General features: G+C 39.4%; 1 protein-coding gene across 3 annotated transcripts in view; it reads right to left on the reverse strand.

Moving 5' to 3' along the window:
* Positions 1-12,165, reverse strand: part of RBM25 (RNA binding motif protein 25) — a 46,581-nt gene that overhangs the window by 11,332 nt on the left and 23,084 nt on the right. For all 3 annotated transcript variants that reach the window (XR_015797006.1, XM_007428100.4, XM_007428097.4), the window contains 3 exons: positions 12,066-12,155; positions 10,031-10,104; positions 6,911-7,061 (listed from right to left, as the gene is read on the reverse strand). Coding sequence is in view for 2 of the 3 variants with exons in the window: in XM_007428100.4 (XP_007428162.1) it covers positions 6,911-7,061; positions 10,031-10,104; positions 12,066-12,155 (315 nt within the window). In the remaining variant the exon portion in view is untranslated. The remainder of the gene's footprint in view (positions 1-6,910; positions 7,062-10,030; positions 10,105-12,065; positions 12,156-12,165) is intronic.

Below are 12,165 nucleotides of genomic sequence, written 5' to 3' on the forward strand. Positions count from 1 at the left end.
ACAGATGCATAGAATAGTTCTATGACGACTTGCAAATCCTTGCCAAGGCAACATCTCCACCTAAAAAAGATATCAAACTAATTATAGGAGACTGAAATGCTAAAGTTGGAAGCAAAGTAACAAAGTAAAGGAGTGGAATGATGTAAAATCTCAGTGTATGAAATGAAACAGAAGTCAAGCTAACAGAGTTGTCCTAAGAAATTTCAATATTATAGCAAATTTTTTCTTCCAAATCCTAAAAGACAACTCTAAACATGGACAGCTACACATGGACTGGATGGACAACATCTAAGTCAAATTAACTATATAATCAGTGAACAAAGATGGAGAAGTTCTATTCAGTTAGTAAAAAGAAGACCTGGTGCTGAGTAAAGCTCACATCATGAACTCCTTCTTGCAAAATTGTAATTTACAACAATTAAATGAGAAGTACAAGACCCCCCCCCCCGCCAAAAGGTAAAGATATGCAGAGTTGGCACAAATATATGGAAAATAGTTTTTAAAAATTCCAAAACTACTGATACAGGTAGTCCCTACTTAATGACCCTAATTGGGACTGGCAACTAAGCTAAGCAGTCGTTAAGTGGGAAATCACCTAACTGCAACTGTGCTTTCCAGTTGGAAACAGACAAGAGCACTCAGTTTCACACCTTACGCTTTTGTTTGCCTCATAATCACTCCCCTGCCCTTTGGAATGCTTGAGTGCCTGCTTACTGCTTTGTACACATCAAAAGCAATACAACTGCATCAGGGCGGGGGGGGGGGAGCAAGTGATTTCTGTAGGCAATCTCTCCTTTGCCTGACCCTTTCCTGCTGCTGATGCAATTGCATTGCTTTCCATCTGTGGAAGAGCACTTGCTCTCTTGAAATTCCTTCCTTTCCAATCTCTCTGCTTTGCCGGGGGTGAGGGGGAGAAGGGTCAGGCCGAACAGTTGCTGAACGAGTGGTTGGTAAGCGAGGACTACCTGTATGTATGAAGGTTTGGTCACTGAATTACAACTGGACATCTTGGAAAGAAATATTAAATGATATCTAGAAAATACTGGTAATAACCATGCTGCACAACCAGCTGTATTAGCAGAATGGTTTAGAATCTTTAAGATGATTCAGTTAAAACGTTACATGCAGTTTCTAATCAGGTGTGAATTGGGCCACAAGAGTGGCCAAGAAACCAGAAAAGATCAGTTTGTGTTTCAGTATCAAAAAGGGCAGCACTAAGGAATGCTCAAACTACCAAATAATTGCATTTATCTTACATGCTAATAAGATAATACTCAACACTTTGCAATCCAGACTACAACAATATACACATCGTCCTCGCTTAATGACCATTCATTTAATGATGGTTCAAAGTTATGATGGCCTCAGAAAGGGTGCTTTATGGCCCATAAAGCACTTCCAGCCATTGTAAAACATCTTGCTGCTGCCCCCCTGTGGTCACATGGCCACATTTTGGTGCTTGGCAACCATCTTGCATTTACAACTGGTTGCCAAGTGCCCTGTGATCATGTGATTGCTATTTGCAATCTTCTCTGCTGGCTTCCTCAGAAAGTCAATGCAAGGAAGTTTGCAAGTGGAGGGGACGGAGGGAAACCTCTCAGTGGTGTGCAGGAACAGAGTTCAAATCCTGAACAGTTGAGCTCTGTTCCTCCAGCCCCACAAAGGATTTCCCCTCCGTCCGTGGAGAGGAGGGGAAACATCTCAGCGATGTGCAGGAATGGAGCTCAAATCCTGAAGATTTGAACTCCGTTCCTCCAGCCCCACAAAGAATTTCCCCTCTGTCCACAGAGGGGAAGGCAAACCCTTCAGTGGGCTACAGAAAAGGGCTGCTTGCTGGGAAGATTTCACTCCACATGGAGCTAAAACCTTTCACTCTCAAAGAGCTGCCTGCTGGATTTCAGTTCTGCATGGAGCTGAAATCCTTCAGCAGACAGCTTTTTTGCTCGTCTGTTTAATGACCTGGGAGACTGTTTAATGACTGCAGTCAGGAGTACCTGGATTGAGGTCGTTGAGCAAAGCAGTCATGTGGGCATCTCTCTTAAGGACAACTTCACTCAATGACTGCGATTCCGGCCCCAACTGTGGTCATTAGGTGAGGACTATCTGTATTGACTGAGAACTGCCAGATATACAAACTGGATTCAGAAGAATCAGGGAAACCCAAAGTCACATTGCTAACTAACACCTGGATAATGGAAAATTATCCATTATCAATCTGGATAATGGAAAAGGCAAAGGAGTTCCAAAAGTCCATTCATTTCAGTTTCATTGAATATACAGTACTAAGGTTTTTGAGTATGCAGGTCACAAACAAATTGGATATCCCCTAAAGACATAAATGTACTTTTTTTTTCACATTCATATTCTCAAAGACCTGTTGAAAGGCAAAAATCTAGTCTATCCCCAGTATGTAGTAACCCATACTGCATTCCCCAAATGTTGCTCATTGTCAATTCTTTGACCATTTCAATCAGAATTTTGACAAACACCTACCTGGGTGTACTTAATTAAATAATCCATTTGTAGTTTTTGTATTCACTCATTATTTTTTCCTCTGAATAAAGGTACAGTAATGGCATTTTCCCCATCTTTTGACACAAATAAGGTCTTCATGCACACATTAAACAAGTCACACACCACTCCATAAGCAAACAACACCTATATTTTAACATTTCTGCAGATAATCTACCCCTGAAGCCTTACTATTTTTCAAGATTCTCATAGCATTTGTGACTTTCATCATTTTTTGTCTTGGACACTAAGGTTTATAGTACTCATTTCAATTCCAATTTTCAACATATCATTATAATTCCCATACAGGACCATAAAACATTACTCACTTTTATTTTTAATTTCATTACCTTTATGAGGGATCCATGTTTAATTCTCACTACCCGCTTTTCAAAACAATGTTTTATTTCCATCAAAATCATTCTGCATTTTCTTTGTGCTCTGTTAATCTTAACCATTCCTTGCTTTGACTCCATTCTTTGCAATACCTTTTCCTCCTCTGTATTTTAAATAATTTTTTTCTCATCCTCATTTTTTTGCTGCAATCATTCTCTCATACAGTGGGGCAAAAAAGTATTTAGTCAGCCACCAATTGTGCAAGTTCTCCCACTTAAAAAGATGAGAGAGGCCTGTAATTTTCATCATAGGTATACCTCAACTATGAGAGACAAAATGGGGAAAAAAATCCAGAAAATCACATTGTCTGATTTTTAAAGAATTTATTTGCAAATCATGGTGGAAAATAAGTATTTGGTCAATATCAAAAGTTCATCTCAATACTTTGTTATATATCCTTTGTTGGCAATGACAGAGGTCGAACGTTTTCTGTAAGTCTTCACAAGGTTTTCACACACTGTTACTGGTATTTTGGCCCATTCCTCCATGCAGATCTCCTCTAGAGCAGTGATGTTTTGGGGCTGTCGCTGGGCAACACGGACTTTCAACTCCCTCCAAAGGTTTTCCATGGGGTTGAGATCTGGAGACTGGCTAGGCCACTCCAGGACCTTGAAATGCTTCTTACGAAGCCACTCCTTCGTTGCCCGGGCAGTGTGTTTGGGATCATTGTTATGCTGAAAGACCCAGCCACATTTCATCTTCAATGCCCTTGCTGATGGAAGGAGGTGTTCACTCAAAATCTCACGATACATGGCCCCATTCATTCTTTCCTTTACACGGATCAGTCGTCCTGGTCCCTTTGCAGAAAAACAGCCCCAAAGCATGATGTTTCCACCCCCATGCTTCACAGTAGGTATGGTGTACTTTGGATGCAACTCAGCATTCTCTCTCCTCCAAACACGACAAGTTGAGTTTAGACCAAAACATTCTACTTTGGTTTCATCTGACCATATGACATTCTCCCAATCCTCTTCTGGATCATCCAAATGCTTTCTAGCAAACTTCAGACGGGCCCAGACATGTACTGGCTTAAGCAGGGGGACACATCTGGCACTGCAGGATTTGAGTCCCTGGCGGCATAGTGTGTTACTGATGGTAGCCTTTGTTACTTTGGTCCCAGCTCTCTGCAGGTCATTCACTAGGTCCCCCCATGTGGTTCTGGGATTTTTGCTCACCATTCTTGTGATCATTTTGACCCCACAGGGTGAGATCTTGCATGGAGCCCCAGATCAAGGGAGATTATCAGTGGTCTTGTATGTCTTCCATTTTCTAATTATTGCTCCCACAGCTGATTTCTTCACATCAAGCTGCCTGCCTATTGCAGATTCAGTCTTCCCAGCCTGGTGCAGGTCTACAATTTTGTTTCTGGTGTCCTTTGACAGCTCTTTGGTCTTGGCCATAGTGGAGTTTGAAGTGTGACTGTTTGAGGTTGTGGACAGGTGTCTTTTATATTGATAACAAGGTCAAACAGGTGCCATTACTACAGGTAACGAGTGGAGGACAGAGGAGCCTCTTAAAGAAGTAGTTACAGGTCTGTGAGAGCCAGACATCTTGCTTGTTTGTAGGTGACCAAATACTTATTTTCCACCATGATTTGCAAATAAATTCTTTAAAAATCAGACAATGTGATTTTCTGGATTTTTCCCCCCCTTTTGTCTCTCATAGTTGAGGTATACCTATGATGAAAATTACAGGCCTCTCTCATCTTTTTAAGTGGGAGAACTTGCACAATTGGTGGCTGACTAAATACTTTTTTGCCCCACTATATGTATTTTTTCTTACAGACTTTCGCTTTATCATTCCACTGAGCATCCTTTTTCATTCTTTCCCTTAGCATTAATCTGCACACTTATATGATATTCTGTAGCAATTCCTTTCACTGTTTCAAGCAATTGCCACTTTCATTTATATATGTATGTATATGAGGCTAATACTAATACTCACGTATATGAGGCTAATATTTTTTCATACACTTCTGCAGTCATTCTGCTTTACTCTGATCTTTTTCCCTTCTTTTTCTATGTCCATTTTTATTCCATTATGCACTTCTGACACTACCAAATAATCATCTGCTCCACATTCAGAGCTACTCAGCACCCTCATATCCTTCACTAAGTCTCATCCTTTCATCATAAGCAATCACATCAATTATGCTTTTAGTTTTGTGTTTATTGCTTTGCTCTATATTCACAGGATAGAATTATATTTAAACCATATATTCAAAATAAACAGACCTTTTTCTAAGTGCATACTTCCTAGTCACCATTCTCATTCATTTGTGAGTCTCTGGATGGCCCCATCATTTACCTTGTTCCTATCCATCCATTCATGTCACCTAGCAGAATACTTTTCCCCTGGATCACATTCACTCAGAATAATACACATTCCCCAAAACTCTCAGCTGATTCTTTCATCACCACCATTCAGTGGAGCGTAACATGCAGCTATCATCAGCCTATGGATACCTGCTTTCGTACACCAGTAGCCCAGATAACATACTTTCTGACATACATTTAGCCATTTCCTTCATAAGTAAACACACCTTCAGTTCCCTGCATGTATTCATCAATTCCACTCTGCAAGATCAGACCTAGTACATCCTTCCTCTTTCTTAATTTCAAAAATACAGACCCCATCCACTTAGTTTTCTTTAATTTTGTTTGTTAAGTCATATTGTTTGCTATTTACAAGTTAAGGACTGCATGATAAAATGGGCTGTAAATTTTGGTTATAATATACAGATGGATAAATGGGGAAGAATGTGGGTAAATGGGATGAAATTCGCATTATGTTATAATCTAAGAAAGAACTTTTATAAAATGACGTACTGTTGGTATATGACACCAGGGAAATTATCAAGGATGTATAAAGGACTTCAAAGCTGAAAATATGAAAAACATGAAGGGACATTTTACTATATATGGTGGACTTGTGAAAAAGCCAAAAAATTCTGGATACATATACATACAATGATACAAAGAATTTTAAAGATTAATACTGAGAAAAAGTCAGAACATTTTTTATTGGGACTTATGGATAGCCAATTAGAATAGACTCATGGAAGACTGATTTTATATATGGTAATTGCAGCAAGATTACTATATGCACAACGATGGAGGAATACTGAAATTCCAACAATGGAGGAATGGACTGTGAAGATGTCAGAATTGGTTGAAATGGCAAAACTGACCTGCCTGGTCAGGGACAAAACAATAACTACTTTCTTAAAAGACTGGAAACCTTTTATGGACTTTTTGCTGAAAACAGAAAAAAGTAAAGTGATGCTTTATGGATCTGATGATTGAAAAAAGATTAAATAATGAGCTGAAGGGATTTCTGTAATATCAACGAGGGAGAAGGATAATGGGTTTGTTTTCATCTGTTGAAAAGGTCAGAAGTCATTTATTTTTTCTGAATCTTGCTTCTTTAATTTCTTTCTGTCCTCTTTCCTGCTTTTTGCACTTTTCTTTATTATTCTTTTCATTTTCTTATTTTTCCTTTAGATTTGTCTTTTACTTATAGAAAATTTTCAATAAAAATTATATACATATTAAAAAAATTTTTTTTGCTATTTACTTTTACATTTCAAATCACAACCTTCCTTATGCCACAGTCATCATCAGATGGGCCCACAGATACTGATCTCTGTTGCCTATCATCACTTTGGTCAGTTGAACTTTCCTATGTTTTAGTAAGATAAGTACCATGAAGCTTTAGTCACAACTATACAGCATGCAGGTTAACTTGCAAATGGGAAGCACAGTACTGGTTAGTTTGACACATTTTGGCTAGTATGCCAGATGTACAACCAAAGTATTGTTTTACTTCCAAGTATGCTGACACTACTCTATGGAAACTAAAATCTCTAATCTATAGACTACCTTGAAAGCCAACATACTGTTTTCTGCATCCGACCAAGCAGGAGGTATATACAGTGTACTGACACGCTGACTACAAATATATGAAATCCAATATATATTCTTAAGTCAGAAAACTTTCTTACCCTTTGTAACTCTGCATCAGGATCTGGGTGTCCTTCTGCAAGAAGACGTTGTCTGATTTCTTCTAACTCTTCCTTTTCCCTCTTTCGATCCCGTTCATCTGCTTCCATTTCCTTTTCCCTGTCTCGCAATCGCTTCTGCAGAGCACTTCCCCTGCAACATACATTCACTTTTGATTTACAAATTCATGCAATACCAAGTACTACCATTAATATCTGTCAGAAGATGAATGCATCTAACCCCTCTGTTCAGAATCTGGATTAAGAATGCTGTTTGATCAGGTGAAAAGGTCTACTTCTTCAAGCATTCTATGTCCTGGTTTATATGGTTTATGGCAGTGTACCATAAACCCAGTAAATTGTAGTTTATTTCACACAATGCAGTCAAATTGTGGCTTAGTACAAAATATGAATCTGGTGACTAGCATGCAGTGATCAAGCAGAGAATTTCCCAGGTGGAACTTCAGGGAGACAGCAACAGTTATTTAACCATTGATGGTTAACCATTAACCATTAATTCTGGAGGCAGTACAGTAAATAGCTGTGAAAACAATGATGCCGTATCTTCCATTATGAAGTTTCATGTTCAATCTCTACAGGTAGTCCTTGAGTTATGATGGGAATTGGGACCAGAATTTCTGTTGCTAAGTGATGCAGTCACTTGCCAGCCTTGCCACCCTGCACTTGCTGGCCCTTCCACCCTGCGCTTGCTGACCCTGCCACCCCTGCTGGCTTTGCCGCCCTGCACTCGCTGGTCCTGCTATCCCCAGCTGACCTTCACCGTCTTCTTCCTGCTGTTGCTGATAGGCAGAAGCCTTCCAAAACCTCATGAGAAGGCCACACACAATTTGGACAAGGGGCAGGTGTGTCCTCAGGAAGAAGACCTGGCGCAGCCAGCAGCTGCCTCACAAAGGGCCAGGCCGGGCACGCCTCATCAGCAGTGGCAGGAAGAAGATGGCGAAGGTTAGGTGAGGGCAGCAAGGCTGGCAGGGCCAGCAAGCGCAGGGCAGCAGGGCTGGCAGGGCCAGCAGAGTACAGGGAGGCCAAAAGGGCAGAGATAGGTGGGTGGGGGGAGTTGAAGGGCCTCTGCGGCTGTAAGTGCGGGCGAGCTGCCAAGCGCCCGAATTTTGTTCATGTGATTGTGGGGGTGCTGCAACGGCCGTAACTTCAGGGACCATGCGTAAATACCATTTGTTCAGTGCTGCCATAACTTTGAATGGTCGCTGAACAAATGGTCATAACTTGAGGACTACAGGTAGTCCTTAATTTACGATGGCAATTGGGACTGCAATATCTGTTACTAAATGATGCATCAGTTGGCACTGTTAGGCGATTCAACTTCCTGATGGCTTCGTACAACCAAGTCAGTGGGGAAGCCAGCAGGAAGTTGCAAGTCCCAGGTGGCCTGCAAGCAGGCTGGCTGGCAGCTAGTGGCTGCTGCCAGGTGGGGGAGGGTGCAAGGGGCTGTGCAGCAAGGGTCAGGGAGGGTGTGCAGGGGTGTGTAAGGGTGTGAGGGAGGCGCTGCAAGGGTTGGGGAGGGTGTGTGGGGGTGCAAGGGAAGTGCAGAGAGGGTGTATGGGGGTGCGCAAGGGTGCAAGAGAGGCATGGCAAGAGTCAGGGAAGAGGTGCAGGGATGCATGAGGGAGGCATGGTGAGAGTTGGGGAGGGTGCGTGACCTTCCCTGCTGGCTTCTCCAATGACTTTCTGGGGAAGCCGGCAGGGAAGGTTGCAAATGGTGATCACATGATTGCAGGGCACTGCAACTGGTCCTAAGTGTGAGCCGGATGCCAAGCACCCAGAACACGATCACATGACCATGGGGGTGCTGGGATGACCAGAACTCCAAGGACCTGTTGTAACCACCATTCATTCAGCGCCATCATAACTTCGAACGGTTGCTGAACAAATGGTCATAAATCAAGGACTGCCTGTACCTGAATTCTGAAGGAATTATTTCTCTCTATATTAAACAGAAATAACACCATTTCCCCACCCCTCAGCAACTTGTTCCTTAGCAAGTACCAAAACAAAAAAACAAAAAAAAACACAGTAATTTAGTAATTCCTAAATTGGGAAATAAGCATTCTTTATTGATACAATTTAAAATAATTTTTTATAACTATTTCCACATGTTGGATTTTATTCGTATTTGCTGGGATTTGCCCATTTATTATTTTTACATTTGAAATTACAGAATTGCTCCTTAAACCACTTTCCCACAGATTGAACAGACTTCTTCCACAGCAGGAAGCATTCTGTTACAACTTTAGGTTCATTTTGCTGAGTCTCAATCTGAACAATGATAGCTTGGTTTCAATATTCTACAATCTTGTAATTTCTGGATTAATGTGTTACAAAATTCCAAAGAAGTTTTGGAAACTACAGTTAATTCAGAATATGAATTAACTGAGTCTTTGGAGCATACAGTGCTACAGTTTTGGCAACCTTTATTGGTTTATTGGTTCCCCATTCTTTTTCCTGGCCTAATTCAAAAGAAGGCTATCTGAGAAGCCTTCTGTAGCTGTGGGCAAAATTGTTGAAAAACTGCCTGTCTCCCTATGTGCCTGACCATATTTTGAGATCTTCACTTGGAGACTCTTCTCTGCCTTCTGAGGTGTAGCAGTTGACTACCAAAGAGAAGATGTATTTTTGATCCCAAGTGAAGATTTGTAATTTTCATAGACTTTGTAACTTCTGAATTCAAATAACTTACTTGGATAGTTATTTTATAGAACTGGTAGTTTAAGTTTAAATAGTTATTTTGTGATGTTTTAAAGATTTCAATGAAAGTTATCTTGATATTAGTTAAGAAATTCTACACTGCCTTTCAAAACAATTTTTGCCTAAGGCTTCATACACTCAATGTATACTGATTCTATTAAAATCAGTTAAGATTATGCTGAGAACAACAAATTAAACAATTGAAACAATTATACTTTTAAAAAGTGCTGGACAGCAGAAACAGAAACAAATGCATTTAAAGATGTTATAAATTTAAATATTAAATGATTAAATATATGGATTTTCAAAAGAAACACAAAGCCTATTTTAGGGACAGTTCATCATTAGGTCCCTTGATTTAGGAATAATAATTAATGAGGATAATAGTTCTCATTAACTTACCTGTAATACTTGGGATCATCTCTGTCATCATCATAATCTTCTAGAAATTCTTTCAGACGTTTAGCTTCTTTTGCCTATGAGAATTGAACACATTATTTCCTTAATACCTTGATTTTTTTCTAGTTATTGATGCATATACAGTGAAACCTCCTTTTGATGGACTAATTCAAGGGGGGGATGGGGGAGTCCATCATGGACAAAAGGCTACTGAGTTGGAAAGTAGTGCATTGTGGAGATTTACACATTTGGGTGATATTATGTACGTGATGTAAAATGCACTAGAAATCAGGTTTACTGAATGGAAAGTCCTTTGAATTATCATCTGGTAAATCAAGGCTTCACTGTATTGTTGACTTTCCAGATTCCTCTATTTTTTAAACCTGCCCATTTTTGAAAAAAGGAATCTAAAATGTTATTAAGCGTAACCCCAAGTACTTTAAACCATTTAAATAATCTAGATTTGCTGCTATACAAAATATCTAGGAGAACACCAATGTTTACTTCCACATTTCCTTATAATCAAAATCATAATCCTCAATGATCAAGGCAAAAAAATTTATATCTCTAGCTGTATTTCCTGAAGAACTTTCACTTTTTTAAGGAGGTAGCTACATTTCTCCAAAACTATGGGAGACCAATAAACAAAGCTGTACAGATGCACTCTCACAACTGATTAATATGAGAGCAACTACAAGCTGGTAGCCTTATCTTCTATTTTTTCATTCTGATTAAGTAAAGGCTTAAATTCATTTTAATCCTTGTTTAATAGCCATGTCAATCTCCTTTCTGCAGTTTGATTTTTTTCTCCTTTTTTGTCTGAAAATTAAGATAGCTTTCTTAGTCCATTGAACAATCTGCTCTATTATGATAATGCAGATGTGTGTGGTAATGGTATGCAGCTAAGTATACTTATGCTACTGCTAATGACCTGTGCAGCTAAAACAGGAGATCTTTTAAATTTTTCAGTGCAATGCTAGGCATGCTTATCTAGAAACATCACAGAACTCAAATGTGACTTTTTTTCTATTAAGTGTGCTTAGAATTGCTTTCTTCGTATCAAAATGCTGAAATCCACAAAAATTCACCACCTACATCTACAGCATCAAGTTACCAGATTTATGGGAAATTTTCTTAGGTACTGGCTAACAGAAAAGTTTAAGTTTAATAATGTATATAAGTTTCACATACATTATTTAGAAAGAAAGATTATTTTAGGCTCCTACCAAAATACAAACAGGAATACCATACATTTTTCTTAGGCTAAAGTAAAAGGCACAACACTGTAACATGGATTCCACAGACCACCTTCTCCAGTTTTAAGTTAAACATAAATGACGGCAAGAATGAGGAAAATATGCCAGTAGAAACTATCTAGGTAATATTTTCAATCTTAAATTGATCATATAGAAAACTTTTTTAGACTGATTAGATTATATGCAGTCACCGCAAAAGGTGACAAAAGGATAAAGCTGCCTTCCTCAGCCTGGCACTCTTTATGTGTTAGACAATAGCTCTATCATAACCAGCCACTACAGGCAATGGTTATCCAGGCTACAGATAATCAAAACTCTTATCCAACGTATCTAGAAGGCATTAAGTTGGGAAAGGATAGGATAAAGCAACACTTAGGTACAGACCAGCCTGATCCACACCTAGACCATTCTACTGTTTCTAGAATGTTGTTCCCTGAGATGGGTCAATCCAAGCGTACCAGGGAAGGTTTGTTTGTGTCTATGAAACAATACGAAATACTCTAGATGTAGTCTGGTCCTAAAATTGCCCACAAATATTTTGAACCGATTTTAACATTTGTGAGCCTTTTCCAAAGCCTGAATCACAGAAATAAGCATATGCACATACTGATACTCAAGTAAGGCTTTAAACTCTATGTATACTTGAAAAACAATTCCTAATTTATTTATGACACCTCTGCCTTAGACAAATAAAACATTCATTATAACACTTTCATACCCAGCAGAGAAATTCTGCTTTTCAGTATCTAATGAGAACACTGGTAATGTAATAAATCCCTTACCATCTCCCTTCTTCTTTCTTCTTCCCTCTCAGCTTCTTTTTCATATTCTCTAGCTTTCTTCCGTTCTCTGATTTCCCAATTTTTAAGACGCTGAAACCAC

This window comes from Python bivittatus, unplaced genomic scaffold, assembly GCF_059951505.1.
Source record: "Python bivittatus isolate LINGU-HERP-01145 unplaced genomic scaffold, Pbiv_v1 ctg000480_np1212, whole genome shotgun sequence".
Taxonomy (NCBI): Eukaryota; Metazoa; Chordata; class Lepidosauria; order Squamata; family Pythonidae; genus Python; species Python bivittatus.